This window comes from Acipenser ruthenus, chromosome 60, assembly GCF_902713425.1.
Source record: "Acipenser ruthenus chromosome 60, fAciRut3.2 maternal haplotype, whole genome shotgun sequence".
Classification (NCBI taxonomy): domain Eukaryota; kingdom Metazoa; phylum Chordata; class Actinopteri; order Acipenseriformes; family Acipenseridae; genus Acipenser; species Acipenser ruthenus.
The window spans coordinates 4,051,332-4,068,376 of record NC_081248.1 but is presented as its reverse complement, the minus strand read 5'-3'; the positions used below and the strand labels follow the sequence as shown (position 1 = coordinate 4,068,376).

The following is a 17,045-nucleotide window of genomic DNA, read 5'->3' as shown; positions in this document are numbered from 1 at the left end:
TTTACAAAAGCATTTTTCCTCTTTTCTGTGTACGTTTCCACCATCGTCTGTACTTTCCTCTCCACATTAATGATTTAGATTCTGGTATAGTAAGCAAACTTGTTAAATTTGCAAAGGACACAAAAATAGGAGGAGTGGCAGACACTGTTGAAGCAGAAAAGGTCATTCAAAATGATCTAGACAGCATTCAAAATTGGGCAGACACATGGCAAATGAAATTTAATAGAGAAAAGTGTAAAGTATTGCATGCGGGCAATAAAAATGTGCATTATAAATATCATATGGGAGATAGTGAAATTGAAGAAGGGAACTATGAAAAAGACCTAGGAGTTTATGTTGACTCAGAAATGTCTTCATCTAGACAATGTGGGGAAGCTATAAAAAAGGCTAACAAGATGCTTGGATATTATTGTGAGAAGTGTTGAATTTAAATCAAGGGAAGTAATGTTAAAACTCTACAATGCATTAGTAAGACCTCACCTAGAATATTGTGTTCATTTCTGGTCACCTCGTTACAAAAAGGATATTGCTGCTCTAGAAAGAGTGCAAAGAAGAGCAACCAGAATTATCCCAGGTTTAAAAGGCATGTCGTATGCAGACAGGCTAAAAGAATTGAATCTATTCAGTCTTGAACAAAGACTACGCGGCGATCTGATTCAAACATTCAAAATCCTAAAAGGTATAGACAATGTTGACCCAGGGGACTTCTTTGACTTGAAAAAAGAAAAAAGGACCAGGGGTCATAAATGGAGATTAGATAAAGGGGCATTCAGAACAGAAAATAGGAGGCACTTTTTTACACAGAGCATTGTGAGGGTCTGGAACCAACTCCCCAGTGATGTTGTTGAAGCTGACACCCTGGGATCCTTCAAGAAGCTGCTTGATGAGATTCTGGGATCAATAAGCTACTAACAACCAAACGAGCAAGATGGGCTGAATGGCCTCCTCTCATTTGTAAACTTTCTTATGTTCTTATGTTCTTCTTCCTTTTTTAACACTACAATGCAGACTCTTAGGGCTTTTAAATATAAACAGGGCACAGATGCAGTGAAGAGAGCAGCTCTTTTTGAATATATAAAACAAAGTTAGTGTTGCCATGTTCCAAGAGACACACACTGATGAGAACAATAGATCAGAATGGACTCATGATTGGGAGGGGATGTTATTGTTAGTCATGGTACATATTTTAGTGCTGGAGTTGCCATGTTATTTGCTAAAGGTTTTAAGCATGACTGTATCACAGTAAGTGAGATCATTAGCCTGAAGAAATAGTTTTATTAGCTGGAGATTTTAATTATACAGTTGACGACCAGCTGGACAGAAATGCTCAGAGCTCCACTTCAGGTCCGTCAGGGAGCTGGTTACTGTCCTAACAGCGCATGATGTGGCAGAGGTGTGGAGATCAGTGAATCCTGATGTTAGGCAGTACACCTGGAGTAAAGCGAGCGCTGGGAATACCTGTCTAGCTCAACTTGATACTTTTTATGTTTTTAAGCACATAAGAAGATAAGAAAGTTTACAAACGAGAGGAGGCCATTCAGCCCATTTTGCTCGTTTGGTTGTTAGTAGCTTATTGATCCCAGAATCTCATCAAGCAGCTTCTTGAAGGATCCCAGGGTGTCAGCTTCAACAACATTACTGGGGAGTTGGTTCCAGACCCTCACAATTCTCTGTGTAAAAAAGTGCCTCCTATTTTCTGTTCTGAATGCCCCTTTATCTAATCTCCATTTATGACCCCTGGTCCTTTTTTCTTTTTTCAAGTCAAAGAAGTCCCCCGGGTTGACATTGTCTATACCTTTTAGGATTTTGAATGTTTGAATCAGATCACAGCGTAGTCTTCTTTGTTCAAGACAGAATAGATTCCTGTCTGCATACGACATGCCTTTTAAACCCGGGATAATTCTGGTTGCTCTTCTTTGCACTCTTTCTAGAGCAGCAATATCCTTTTTGTAACGAGGTGACCAGAACTGAACACAATATTCTAGGTGAGGTCTTACTAATGCATTGTAGAGTTTTAACATTACTTCCCTTGATTTAAATTCAACACTTCTCACAATATATCCAAGCATCTTGTTAGCCTTTTTTATAGCTTCCCCACATTGTCTAGATGAAGACATTTCTGAGTCAACATAAACTCCTGGGTCTTTTTCATAGTTCCCTTCTTCAATTTCACTATCTCCCATATGATATTTATAATGAACATTTTTATTTCCTGCATGCAATACTTTACACTTAATCATTTAAATTATTTTACTAAATGCATTATTCACCCCACAGGTCTATCTGACCATAGTTTGGTCAGTTTGAACACAATTATTCCTACCTCATGTCTATTCTTCCTATTGGCATTTTAATGAAATGTTTTACATATTTTTGGGAATGATGGAGGAGGCAAAATGTGGATTTTTTATCAGTAAAGCAACGGTGGGATGTGGGTAAAGTTCAGACCTGATTATTCTGCCAGCAGTACACTAAACATACTACCAAGAGCACTAGTGAGGCAGTGAGAGAGCTGGAGGAGGATATTCCTGAACTCCATAGGGCTCTGTTCAGTTGTAGCGACAGGCTATACCAAGACCTGAAGCTTAAAAGGAGTAGTTTGAATGATCTGCTGGAATCGCAGGTACCAGGAGCACTAGGACGCTCACGGTTTCTCAGTCTCTCTCAGATGGATGCTCCGACTCAGTGTTTCTTCGCTTTGGAAAAACAAGTGTCACAGAGTAAAATAATACACTGCCTGCGAACAGCAGCCGGTCAGCTGTGAGCCTGAGGCCATCAGGGGGCACACTGTGGGGATCTGTTCAGAGCTCTACACAGCAGAGGATGTGGACAGGTCTGGAGGAGCTCAACAGTTCCTCCAGGGGCTGACACAGGTTCCAGAAGGAAGGGTTCAACATTTATTTTTATTTTTATTTATTTATTTCTTAGCAGACGCCCTTATCCAGGGCGACTTACAATTGTTACAAGATATCACATTATTTTTACATACAATTACCCATTTATACAGTTGGGTTTTTACTGGAGCAATCTAGGTAAAGTACCTTGCTCAAGGGTACAGCAGCAGTGTCCCCCCACCTGGGATTGAACCCACGACCCTCCGGTCAAGAGTCTAGAGCCCAGAGCCCTAACCACTACTCCACACTGCTGCCCTTGAAATCGATGGACTGCCTGTTGACTTTTATAAAACGTTCTGATCTGAGTTGGGGAGTGATCTGCTGGGCATGATGGAGGAATGCATTGCAATCAAGACTTGATAAAAAAAAAATAATAATAATAATTTAGGATTTAATATCAGCCTCCAAGCTCTTTGGTTTTAAAGCTGGTCTGCTCTCCTTTGATCAAGAGAAAGCTTTTGACCAGGTATACCACATTTAATTATTGGATGTAGTTGGGGCATTTGGCTTTGGTCCTAATTTTTGGGGAAAAATTAAGTTGCTCTACAGTAACATTTCTAGTGTACTTAAAATCAGTGGTGGTCTGTGCTGTCCTTTTAAGGTCGTGGATGGAATTGGCCAGGGCTGTTCTCTATAAGGAATGTTTTACTCTCTTTCATTTGAACCCCTAATGTTAAAATTGAGAACAATATTGACTGGGCTGTCCATCCCGAATGAAGCCTGTTAAGGCGGTGGCCTATGTTGATGACCTTGCTGTGTTAATAACAAATAAGAATGACATTCAAACAATAGCTGGAGTTTGAGGGTGTTTGAAAGTGTGTCCTCAGTTAGGATAAACTTGGCTAAAAGTAATGCTTTTCTGATTGGGGAGTAGGAGGGCAGCTGACCACCAGAATTACCACCAGGGCTAAAATGGAACTGGGCGGTTTTAAGGTACCTGGGAGTCTACTTGGGAGGACAAGGAATAGTGAAAGTGAACTAGGAAGAGGTAAAAGGCTGACTAGAAAACTGGCGTTGGCGTCTAACCAAGCTCTCCTACTGAGGCAGAGTGCTAATCATCACTAACTTAGTCACGTCCATGCTTTGGCACAGGCTGATGTGTGGAGAGCCCCCTCCACCCCTCCTGTTAGAAGTTCAGAAGTTATTGCTAAGTTTTCTTTGGGATGGTCTGCATTGGGTAAAGCAGGGGGTGTTGTACTTACCTGTATTATGGGCATAAAGAGCAGAGTAGCGGCTTTTCAACTCCAGTTGCTCCTGAGAGTGCTGAACACTCCTGAGACTGCTGAACACTCACTGCTGAACACTCCTGAGACTGCTGAACACTCCTGAGACTGCTGAACACTCACTGCTGAACACTCCTGAGACTGCTGAACACTGTGTTAGAATAACTCGGACTAATCGTAGTAATTTAGACTAATCGTACGAAGAGTTTTAATTTAATGTGTTTTGATGATTTCTGTGATTTGTATAACCTGAATAATGATATTATATGAAGTATGATGTTAACAAAGTATTAGATTTACAATGTTGAACTAACACACTGGAATGTGGCCAAGGGTCAGCAGCCCTGTTTTTAGAGAAGTGCATGACACTGTCTCAAATGATAAAGATATAGATAATATTTTGAGACAGCGATAATTCCTCTTTTCTCCCCAGTCACTTAGCTAATATTCTTGTATTAGGGGAATCAACTTTGTGGGACCTGACAGACACTCTCTCCCTAGCAACTAGAAAAATCAACCAATCAGAAAAGTCGGTAGACAACAGTATCAAGAATACCACAGGGTTGGTTTGAGCTGACTAAGGAAGATAAGAATTACCACAAGTCATGAACTCTGTGCAAAAACTGATTATATAAGGAACTGTTTGACTTAGTGTATTTTGAGCTTTCTTTGCAGTTGCTTGCAGAGTCTGTGACACTCTGTTGAATGCTCCAGTTTGCAAACTAATAAAGTGTGAGTTGCTCCAACTTGTCTCTGTCTCAATCGTTCCCTCAGCACGGGACCGGTGCCTGCTCGGTTGTATGCAGAAAATTCCACCACAACACTCACTGCTGAACACTGCTGAGACTGCTGAACACTCACTGCTGAACACTCCTGAGACTGCTGAACACTCACTGCTGAACACTCCTGAGACTGCTGAACACTCACTGCTGAACACTCCTGAGACTGCTGAACACTCCTGAGAGTGCTGAACACTCACTGCTGAACACTCCTGAGTGTGCTGAACACTCACTGCTGAACACTCCTGAGACTGCTGAACACTCACTGCTGAACACTCCTGAGACTGCTGAACACTCACTGCTGAACACTCCTGAGACTGCTGAACACTCCTGAGAGTGCTGAACACTCACTGCTGAACACTCCTGAGAGTGCTGAACACTCACTGCTGAACACTCCTGAGACTGCTGAACACTCACTGCTGAACACTCCTGAGAGTGCTGAGCACTCACTGCTGAACACTCCTGAGACTGCTGAACACTCCTGAGACTGCTGAACACTCACTGCTGAACACTCACTGCTGAACACTTACTGCTGAACACTCCTAAGACTGCTGAACACTCACTGCTGAACACTCCTGAGACTGCTGAAGCGTTGGCTTTTGCTTTCCTTCACGTGGTGGGGAGGCTGCATTTTAATAGGCACCTGTTTTTAATGGACAGTGGACAGTTAAACCTCTCTGTTTTACCAGTGTTTTATAGGGGATGCTGAACACCTGGAAGGTTTTTAAGACTCACAGAGATTTTAAGTCAGTAGGGCTGTTTGCAATGCTTGAAGAGTCAAATATAGAATCAAATAGTTTTATTTCACTCTTAATTTCCAGAGGAGTAGTGAAGGTCAGGAACTTAATCGATTTTGACAACAGAATCTGGAAAAGCCCTGAGTCACTAGTGAGTGAGCTGGGGGTGAAGTCAGTGCGTGTGGTGGGAGGGTTTCTAATGCGGCTCAGAGCTGCATTGTCTGGAGAGGGATTACACCTGTTGAGCCCATTTTTTACAGGAAAAAGTACGCTGGAGTCAGAACCTCTAGAATTGGACCTGCAGATTGTACCTGCAGACCAGTGACACCACTGGTTAAACTCTGCAGGTTGGGAGATTGTACAGGGTGCAGTTTGGGTCAACGGAAAAAAGGAGATGTAACGGGTATGTGTGAAGTGCTGCATTTCAAAAGACTAAAAGGCATGCCTGATACACACTGGAGAGAGAGGCTGCAAGTAGAGGAATCCCTCACACCTGCATGCAGGAGTCTGTTCAGGACACCAATACCAAAAAGACTGATTTACAGTGGAGACAATTGCACACCATTGTGGCCACAAACTCCTTTCTCGCCACCATTAAGCCAGGGGTGGATGATAACTGTTTATTTTGCTTGAAAAGGGAGACAGTATTGTAGAAGATAGTGAGGGCGGAGACCTATGGTGTATGTTTCTGATGGTTCTGGTGAATAAACCTGAGTTACTCTACAAAGACTGGTCATTGACTGCTGCAACACACACACACACACTGACACACACACACACCCACACTGACACACACACACACACACACACACTGACACACACACACACCCACACTGACACACACACACACACACACACACTGACACACACACACACACACTGACACACACCCACACTGACACACACACACACTGACACACACACACACACACACACACTGACACACACACACACACTGACACACACACACACACTGACACACACCCACACTGACACACACACACACACTGACACACACACACACACACACACCCACACTGACACACACACACACACTGACACACACACACACACACACACCCACACTGACACACACACACACACTGACACACACACACACACACACACACACACTGACACACACACACTGACACACACACACACACACACACACTGACACACACCCACACTGACACACACACACACACTGACACACACACACACACCCACACTGACACACACACACACACTGACACACACACACACACCCACACTGACACACACACACACACTGACACACACACACACACATACACACACACACCCACACTGACACACACACTGACACACACACACACACTGACACACACACATTGACACACACTGACACACACACTGACACACACACACACACACACACACACACTGACACACACACACACACACGCACACACACACACACTGACACACACACATTGACACACACTGACACACACACTGACACACACACACACACACACACACACACACTGACACACACACACACACACGCACACACACACACACTGACACACACACACATACACACACACACACCAGTAGTTTTAGTATTTCATTATTTTCTGTCTTGTTCCTGGTTACAACCTTTGTTTGAAGTACTAAATGATTTGCTGTTGAACTTTACCCAAATTACTTGGATCTCTGGGGTGAAGTACACCAAAGGGAATAAAAATATAAGTCAGTTGGCTAACTTTCTACTGGGCCAGGCGAAAATGGCCATTTTAAAGAGTAGGAAAAACAGACTTAATGTGACAGTGTGGGGGAGGTATGGAGTACAGGACTGGAGTGTGGGATGACTGTGTGGACTTTGCATTTCTGTAATGTATTAACCTTGACTTGCTTGAGAATTTATTTCTCTTGTATAGTATTGCAAATGTAATAGATTTTATTGATACAATAAAGTTCTTTGAAAAATAAAAACACACTGAACCACATAGCTACACGACTCAGTCTATCAGTCTATCTGTCTATAACACACTGAATCACATAGCTACACGACTCAGTCTATCAGTCTATCTGTCTATAACACACTGAATCACATAGCTACACGACTCAGTCTATCAGTCTATCTGTCTATAACACACTGAATCACATAGCTACACGACTCAGTCTATCAGTCGATCTGTCTATAACACACTGAATCACATAGCTACACGACTCAGTCTATCAGTCTATCTGCCTATAACACACTGAATCACATAGCTACACATAAGAACATAAGAACATAAGAAAGTTTACAAACGAGAGGAGGCCATTCAGCCCATCTTGCTCGTTTGGTTGTTAGTAGCTTATTGATCCCAGAATCTCATCAAGCAGCTTCTTGAAGGATCCCAGGATCCCACGACTCCGTCTATCAGTCTATCTGTCTATAACACACTGAATCACATAGCTACACGACTCAGTCTATCAGTCTATCTGTCTATAACACACTGAACCACATAGCTACACGACTCAGTCTATCAGTCTATCTGTCTATAACACACTGAATCACATAGCTACACGACTCCATCTATCAGTCTATCTGTCTATAACACACTGAATCACATAGCTACACGACTCCATCTATCAGTCTATCTGTCTATAACACACTGAACCACATAGCTACACGACTCCATCTATCAGTCTATCTGTCTATAACACACTGAACCACATAGCTACACGACTCCATCTATCAGTCTATCTGTCTATAACACACTGAATCACATAGCTACACGACTCAGTCTATCAGTCTATCTGTCTATAACACACTGAACCACATAGCTACACGACTCAGTCTATCAGTCTATCTGTCTATAACACACTGAACCACATAGCTACACACAATCATAAACACCTCTGACCATGAGATCTGTGTTTACTGCAAACCATCCTCTCCTAATCCCCTAATCTCTACCTCCCTCTCCCTCCCACTCTCTCTCCCTCTCCCCCCTCTCTCCCTCTTTCTCTCCCTCCCTCTCCCCCTCTCTTGCCTGCTCTCTCCCTTTCCCTCCCTCCATGCAGCGCTAGTGTGTTTCTAACCCTGCTCAAACTCCTGGCTCCTGATCATCTCTCCAACACCTCATCTCCACTGCCTGGTACAACTCCAGCCAAACATTTTCGATATAGGGAGAGGAGAGGGGGAGGAGGGGGTAGAGAGGGTGAAGAGGAGAGGGGAGGGGAGTGGAGGGGAGGGCTGTGTTCTAGTTGTTGACTGTGTTCACGCTGTGGTTTGTGTTGGATGGTGAGCCAGTGTCAGTATTTGTGTAGTTGTGTGTCTCGGGACTGTGTTTAGGCTACGGTGTGAATGTTAAGCAGTTAGTTCAGTATCGTGTTCGACAGGCCTCTACAATGTTTCTGCAGGATTTTTGTTTTTGCTGCCAGAGTGAAACCTGAAGACAGTGATGACAGGACCTGCTGTCCTAATCACTATCCTGCAGAGAGAGGGAGAGGGGAGAGAGGGGAACAGGGGAGAGAGGAGGGGTGCAGGGCAGGAACACTCGCTCTCTCCCTCTCCCCCCCTCTCTCTCCCTCTCTCTCTCTCTCTCTCCCTCTCCCCCTCTCTCCCTCTCTCTCTCTCCCTCTCTCTCTCTCTCTCTCCCTCTCCCCCTCTCTCCCTCTCCCCCCTCTCTCTCCCTCTCTCTCTCTCTCTCCCTCTCCCCCTCTCTCCCTCTCCCCCTCTCTCTCCCTCTCTCTCTCTCTCTTTCTCTCCCTCTCCCCCTCTCTCTCCCTCTCTCTATCTCTTTCTCTCCCTCTCCCCCTCTCTCCCTCTCTCTCTCTCTCCCTCTCTCCCTCTCCCCCCTCTCTCTCCCTCTCTCTCTCTCTCGCTCTGTCAGTGATGTCTCTTACAGCAGCATTGATCAGGCAGACAGAGCTGAAAGAACAGATGTGTCAGTGGTGTTGAATTACAGTAAGAATAGAGAAAGAAGGGATGAGAGACAGAGAGAGAAAAGAAAGCAGGAATAGCATTTGGCAATACTTGCTGAACTTGTCATGCCAATAAAGTATTTGAACTTGAACCTGAGAGAGAGATAGAGAGGAGGGGAACAGGAGAGAGAGAGAGAGAGAGAGAGAGAGGGAGAGGGAGAGGGAGAGAGAGAGAGAGAGAGAGAGAGAGAGAGAGAGAGAGAGAGAGAGAGAGAGAGAGTATATATCTGTAAGAGGCTCGCTTGCACCTCAATGTTACAGTAGAGCCACAGCTCCTGTCCACGGACTCGATCACAAGCAAACCGAACCCGACCGGATCAAGACCTCGCCTTCACTGCCACCTTGCAAGATGCTGAATCACTGGACACGGAACCAAAAGTGATCGCGCTGCAAACGTGAGTCTATTAGTGTAAACAGACGCCTGTTTCGACACGCAGCACTGAAGCGCGGGGTCGCCGTTCAGTAATAATGAAACAGCGCCCGCTGGCAACATTAATCTGTTATATTGAGAAGTTTAACTGAGACACCGGAGTTAGTGTTTAGCACTGGCCAAAAGTTTTGCATCACCTAGAATTTTAGGATTGCGACAGAATACACATTTAAAAAAAAAACTGCATGAACGTAATTTAGATTACTGTCATTTACCATCATGTAATCAAAGAAACTACACAATTATATCGCAAAAAAAGGCTACAGGAAGCCATAATATTAGTGCAGTATTTCATGTTAGATTTCGAAATGTCACATTTTTTCAATTGTTGTCAGTTTTTCGTTAAGTACAGTTTATGGAAAACTACAAAGCGGTGTGTAATTCAATGTGTTAACATAACATTGTTCAGCAGGTATCACTCCAATTTATCAAGCAGATTCTGTTAGGGAGGGTGACGCTAAAATTATTGTGAGTTTATTTTAATATTTCATTTGATTTTAGTTGCCTGGTTAGCGGTTTATAATGTACCGTTATCTATTTTAGGACCGTTTTGCTGCCATTACACCCCTGGCTTTAACTGGTTTTACTGGTTTAACTGGGTTGTTGTCACTGGCTTTACTGGTTTGTTTCTCACTGTGGTAAACCATTTCACATTGAATATAACAAGCAGATTCACATTACATTTAATATAACAAGCAGATTCCCATTTAATATAACAAGCAGATTCACATTTAATATAACAAGCAGATTCACATTTAATATAACAAGCAGATTCACATTTAATATAACAAGCAGATTCACATTTAATATAACAAGCAGATTCACATTTAATATAACAAGCAGATTCACATTTAATATAACAAGCAGATTCCCATTTAATATAACAAGCAGATTCCCATTTAATATAACAAGCAGATTCACATTTAATATAATAAGCAGATTCCCATTTAATATAACAAGCAGATTCACATTTAATATAACAAGCAGATTCACATTTAATATAACAAGCAGATTCACATTTAATATAACAAGCAGATTCACATTTAATATAACAAGCAGATTCACATTTAATATAACAAGCAGATTCACATTTAATATAACAAGCAGATTCACATTGAATATAACAAGCAGATTCACATTTAATATAACACTGTGAATCAGTGGTTTGTTCTCATTGGTTTCACTGGTTTGTTCTCACTGGTTTCTCTGATTTCACTGGTTTTTCCTCACAGGTTTCTCTGTTTCTCTGGCTTGTCCTCACTGGTTTCACTGGTTTAACTGGTTTCTCTGGTTTGTTTCACTTGTTTCCAGATGTCCTCGCTGGCGCTGGAGGAGCTGTGTCACCTGACCGCACAGTCTCTGACCTCACTAGAGCTCCGCGATCACTTCCGCGTCATCAGGCAGCTGGGTGAGGGGTCGTATGGGGAGGTCCTGCTTGCCATACACAAGGAAAAAGGTCCGGGATCAACTGTCTGTCTGACTCTGTGTCTGTGTATCTTTCTGCATTCCAAAATAGATTTTGATATATTTTGAAATACAGTTTAACTTCACTGTAAAACCCTTCTTATAACAAACTCTCTCTCTGTCGTCTCCTCTCTCCTCTCCTCTCTTTCCCCCCTCCCCTCTCTCCTCTCTCCTCTCTCCTCTCTCCTCTCCTCTCTCCCCTCCTCTCTCCTCTCCCCTCTCTCCTCTCCCCTCTCCCCTCTCTCCCCTCCTCTCTCCTCTCTCTCTCCTCTCCCCTCTCTCCTCTCCTCTCTCCTCTTTCCCCTCTCCTCTCTCCTCTCTCCTCTCTCCTCTCTCCTCTCCCCTCTCCCGTCTCTCTCCTCTCTCTCCTCTCTCCTCTCCCCCTCCCCTCTCTCCCCTCTCCTCTCTCTCCTCTCTCTCTCCTCTCCCCTCCCCTCTCCCCTCTCTCTCCTCTCCTCTCTCCTCTCTCCTCACTCCTCTCTCCTCTCCTCTCCTATCTCCTCTCTCCTCTCTCCCCTCTCCTCTCTCCTCTCTCCTCTCTCCTCTCCCCTCTCCTCTCTCATCTCTCTCTCCTCTCCTCTCTCTCCTCTCTCTCACTCCTCTCTCCTCTCCTCTCTCCCCTCTCCTCTCTCCTCTCTCCTCTCTCCTCTCTCCTCTCCCCTCTCATCTCTCTCTCCTCTCAAATTCAAATTGGGCTGAATGGCCTCCTCTCGTTTGTAAACTTTCTTATGTTCTTATGTTCTTAAATTCATAAAAAGTGCAGTGTGGTCCAATGGTTACAATCTATGGCTTGTAACCAGAAGGTCACTGGTTCAAATCTTACCTCTGCCATTGACTGACTCACTGTGTGTGACCCTGAGCAAGTCACTTCACCTCCTTGCGCTCCGTCCTGCAGATGAGATGTCAAATCAATGTCCTATTGTAAGTGACTCTGCATATAATGTGCAGTTCACAGCATACCTCTGTAAAGCACTTTGTGATGGTGGTCCACTATGAAAGGTGCTATATATATAAAATAATAACAATAAAGAAGATTAAATTAAGTTTTGCCTAAGCATTTAGACAACAAACATCAATACAGACACAATACTAACAGATAACCCTCCTGTTCCCCCCTCCCTTCCTTTTGCCCTCCCCTCCCCTTGTATATCCTATTCCCTCCCTCCCTCCCTCCCTCCCCTATACACCCACCTACATTAATCTCCACCTACAACCCCTCCCCCCCCTGTTCCATCCCATCCCTCTCCATATTTACAGTAGCAACCATGAACAATAATGTCTGGTCTCCATGCATAGTGTTAGGCTATCTCTCAGGTTGTGGCAGGAGGCTCCATACTGGGCAGTGAGTTCAGCAGGACTGATATTTTCTCTGTGTCAGAGGTAACCAGTGGTGTACCACAGGGATCAGTATTAGGTCCTCTGCTATTCCTAATCTACATTAATGATTTAGATTCTGGTATAGTAATCAAGCTTGTTAAATTTGCAGAGGACACAAAAATAGGAGGAGTGGCAAACACTGTTGAAGCAGCAAAGGTCATTCAAAATGATCTAGACAGCATTCAGAACTGGGCAGACACATGGCAAATGACATTTAATAGAGAAAAGTGTAAAGTGTTGCACGCAGGCAATAAAAATGTGCATTATAAATATCATATGGGAGATACTGAAATTGAAGAAGGGAACTATGAAAAAGACCTAGGAGTTTATGTTGACTCAGAAATGTCTTCATCTAGACAATGTGGGGAAGCTATAAAAAAGGCCAACAAGATGCTTGGATATATTGTGAGAAGTGTTGAATTTAAATAAAGGGAAGTAATTTTAAAACTTTACAATGCATTAGTAAGACCTCACCTAGAATATTGTGTTCAGTTCTGGTCACCTCGTTACAAAAAGGATATTGCTGCTCTAGAAAGAGTGCAAAGAAGAGCAACCAGAATTATCCCGGGTTTAAAAGGCATGTCGTATGCAGACAGGCTAAAATAATTGAATCTATTCAGTCTTGAACAAAGAAGACTACGCGGTGATCTGATTCAAGCATTCAAAATCCTAAAAGGTATAGACAATGTCGACCCAGGGGACTTTTTTGACCTGAAGAAAGAAACAAGGACCAGGGGTCACACATGGAGATTAGATAAAGGGGCATTCAGAACAGAAAATAGGAGGCACTTTTTTACACAGAGAATTGTGAGGGTCTGGAACCAACTCCCCAGTAATGTTGTTGAAGCTGACGCCCTGGGATCCTTCAAGAAGCTGCTTGATGAGATTCTGGGATCAATAAGCTACTAACAACCAAACAAGCAAGATGGGCTGAATGGCCTCCTCTCGTTTGTAAACTTTCTTATGTTCTTAAAGTAAATTCTGTGACTTGATTGGCCAATTCCTACGTGTCCCTAGTTTGTTTGAATTGGGGGCAGTGTAACAGGAAGGGCATCTCTGTCTCTCAGGTACTCCGATGGCTCTGAAGCTCTGTCCTCGCAGATCCAGCTCCAAGCTCTCGTTCCTGCGTGAGTACTGCGTGTCTCTCTCTCTCTCCGCTCATCCCTCCATCATCGGTGTGTTTGGGATCGTGTTCCAGACTCCGCTGCTCTTTGGCTTCGCTCAGGAGGTGGCAGCGTGGGGAGACCTCTTCCAAATCATCCTGCCCCAGGTCCGTCCCTCCGTCTGTGTGTCAGTCCCACCCTCTGTGTGTCTGTCTGTGTGTGTGTCTGTGTGTCTGTCTGTCTGTATGTGTGTGTGTATATCTGTCTGTGTATGTGTGTCTGTCTGGCTCTGATTGTCTATTCCAGTGTATATCAACCTCCTTTTTGACACCCCTCTCTCCTCTCTCGCCTCCTCTCTCCTCTCTCCTCTCTGCTCTCTCCTCTTTCCCCTCCTCTCCTCTCTCCTCTCTCCCCTCTCTCCTCTCTCATCTCCTCTCTCCTCTCTCCTCTCTCTCCTCTCCTCCTCTCTCCTCTCTCCTCTCCTTTCTCCTCTTTCCCCTCCTCTCCTCTCTCCTCTCTCCCCTCTCTCCTCTCTTCCTCTCTCCTCTCTCTCCTCTCTCCTCGCTCCTCTCCTCCTCTCTCCTCTCCTCCTCTCTCCTCTCTCCTCTCCTCTCTCCTCTCTCCTCTGTTCTCTCCTCTCTCTCCTCTCCTCTGTCTCCTCTCTCTCTCCTCTCTCCTCTCTCTGCTCTCTCCCCTCCTGTCTCCCCTCTCCCCTCTCTCCTCTCCTCCTCTCTCCTCTCTCCTCTCTCCTCTCCTCTCTCCTCTTTCCCCTCCTCTCCTCTCTTCCTCTCTCCCCTCTCTCCTCTCCTCTCTCCTCTCCTCTCTCTCCTCTCTTCCTCTCTCCTCTCTCTCCTCTCCTATCCTCTCTCCTCTCTCCTCTCCTCTCTCATCTCTCTCCTCTCCTCTCTCCTCTCTGTTCTCTCCTCTTTCTCCTCTCCTCTCTCCTCTCTCCTCTCTCTGCTCTCTCCCCTCCTCTCTCCCCTCTCTCCTCCTCCTCTCTCCTCTCTCCTCTCCTCTCTCCTCTCTCCTCTCTGTTCTCTCCTCTCTGTTCTATCCTCTCTCCTCTCTCCTCTCTCTCCTCTCTCCTCTCTCTCTCCTCTCTCCTCTCTCCTCTCTCCTCTCTCTCTCTCCTCTCTCTCCTCTCTCTGCTGTCTCCTCTCCTCTCTCCTCTCTCCTCTCTCTGCTCTCTCCCCTCCTCTCTCCCCTCTCTCCTCCTCCTCTCACCTCTCTCCTCTCCTCTCTCCTCTCTCCTCTCTGTTCTCTCCTCTCTGTTCTATCCTCTCTCCTCTCTCCTCTCTCTCCTCTCTCCTCTCTCTCTCCTCTCTCCTCTCTCCTCTCTCTCCTCTCCTCTCTCCTCTCTCTCTCCCCTACCCTCTCCTCTCTCTCCTCTCTCCTCTCTCCTCTCTCCTCTCTCCTCTCTTCAGGTGGGAGTGCCTCCTCTCTGGGCTCAGCGTGTTCTCTCTCAGCTCTCTCCTCTTTCCTCTCTCCTCTCTTCAGGTGGGAGTGCCTCCTCTCTGGGCTCAGCGTGTTCTCTCTCAGCTCTCTCTAGCTCTTGATTTTCTTCACTCCAAGGCTCTGGTTCACCGCGACGTGAAGCCCGAGAATGTTCTGCTGTGCGGCCCGGAGTGCCGGCGGATCAAGCTGTCGGACTTCGGGCTGACGAAACACAGGGGGTCCCGAGTCCGGGGGACCAGGGGACCCGTGCCCTACAGCGCCCCCGAGCTGACTATAGAGGAAGGTGAGGGGGAGGGGGGAGGCGATGAGGGGGAGGGACTCAGTGACATCGGGAGTGATGTCACTGCGACTGCTGATATCAATGGCAATGCTAATGCTAATGTCAATGTTAATGTTAGTGGCAATGCTAAAGCTAAAGGTAATGTCCCTGCTGCTTCCCTCTCCCCTGGGCCGTGGCGGCTGGCTCTCCCCAGTCTCGACTCCTGGGCCCTGGGCGTGCTCACCTTCTGCCTGCTCACAGGGTGCTTCCCCTGGGAAAGGAGCTGCCCCTCCGACCCGCTCTACAGGGACTTCATCCGCTGGTTCGAGAGCCGGGACTCTGCTGGGGGGACTGGGAGGACTGGGAGCTCTGGAGTTGAACTGCCTGCTGATGAGGATGAGAATGAGAAATGGGGCTCTGCCCACCTCCCCCCTGCTCAGTTCCGTAGCTTCACCCCTCTCGCTCTCTCACTCTTTCGGGGGCTCCTGACCCCCAACCCCCAGGTCAGGGCCACGCCCAGAGAAGCCCTTGAATACCTGAGAGGCCCCTGGGTGAATGAGAGAGAGGGGGAGGGAGAGGGAGGGGTGGAGGGCGAGAGAGGAGGAGAGACAGGAGGAGAGAGGGAAGAAGAGAGAGGAGAGGGAGTGGGGAACTCTGCTAAGACTCAGCCCTTCATCTCTCTCAGTGTGGAGCCAGTCCTAGAGATTCACTGTGAACACTGACTGTAAACATCACTGTAAAGATGTACTGTATATATTGACTGTAAAGATTCACAGTAAAGATACACTGTAAAGATACACAGTAAACATTCATTCGAAATATTCACTGTAAAAAGTCACTAAAGATTCACTGTAAAGATTTACTAAAGATTCACTGTCAAGATTCACTGTAAAGATTCACTGTAAAGATTCACTGTAAAGATTTACTAAAGATTCACTGTCAAGATTCACTGTAAAGCTTCACTGTAAAGATTTACTTTAGGCATAGAGATTCACTGTGAAGATTTGCAGTACAGATTGGAGGAGTGACATCCTGGCATGATGTAACCTCTCAGCTCCACAGGACAGTTTTTTATGTCGTTTTTTCCCTCCTGTCCCTAATTAAAAACCTTGACTCTGTCCCAGATTTATTATTATTAGTCCTATTTAATGTCCAGTAGGGGGGCTACACCAGCTGGCACAGGCTGCCCAAAGACAGCCGGTGAAAAAATTCAGTTTAGAACCCCTAAACAAAAAGGGGTGCCAACAAAGACTGGCCATGAACTAATTTTAACTAAAAAACTGATTAAAGGGATGTAAATTAAATATTCAGAAAAGGGGGGGGGGGATGGTACAGAGCACGCCACTTAGAGCCCACTGGTT

At 45.4% G+C, this 17,045-nt stretch overlaps 1 protein-coding gene across 1 annotated transcript; it reads left to right on the top strand.

Annotated features, from left to right (window-relative positions):
• The first annotated feature begins 9,766 nt into the window (after positions 1-9,766).
• On the top strand, positions 9,767-16,802 carry LOC131725051 (serine/threonine-protein kinase SBK2-like). The gene is made up of 4 exons (XM_059018466.1): positions 9,767-9,991; positions 11,338-11,482; positions 13,935-14,137; positions 15,468-16,802. The coding sequence occupies exons 2-4, from the start codon at positions 11,338-11,340 to the stop codon at positions 16,404-16,406; spliced, it is 1,287 nt and encodes a 428-aa protein (XP_058874449.1). The 5' UTR covers positions 9,767-9,991; the 3' UTR covers positions 16,407-16,802.
• The last annotated feature ends 243 nt before the right edge of the window (positions 16,803-17,045 follow it).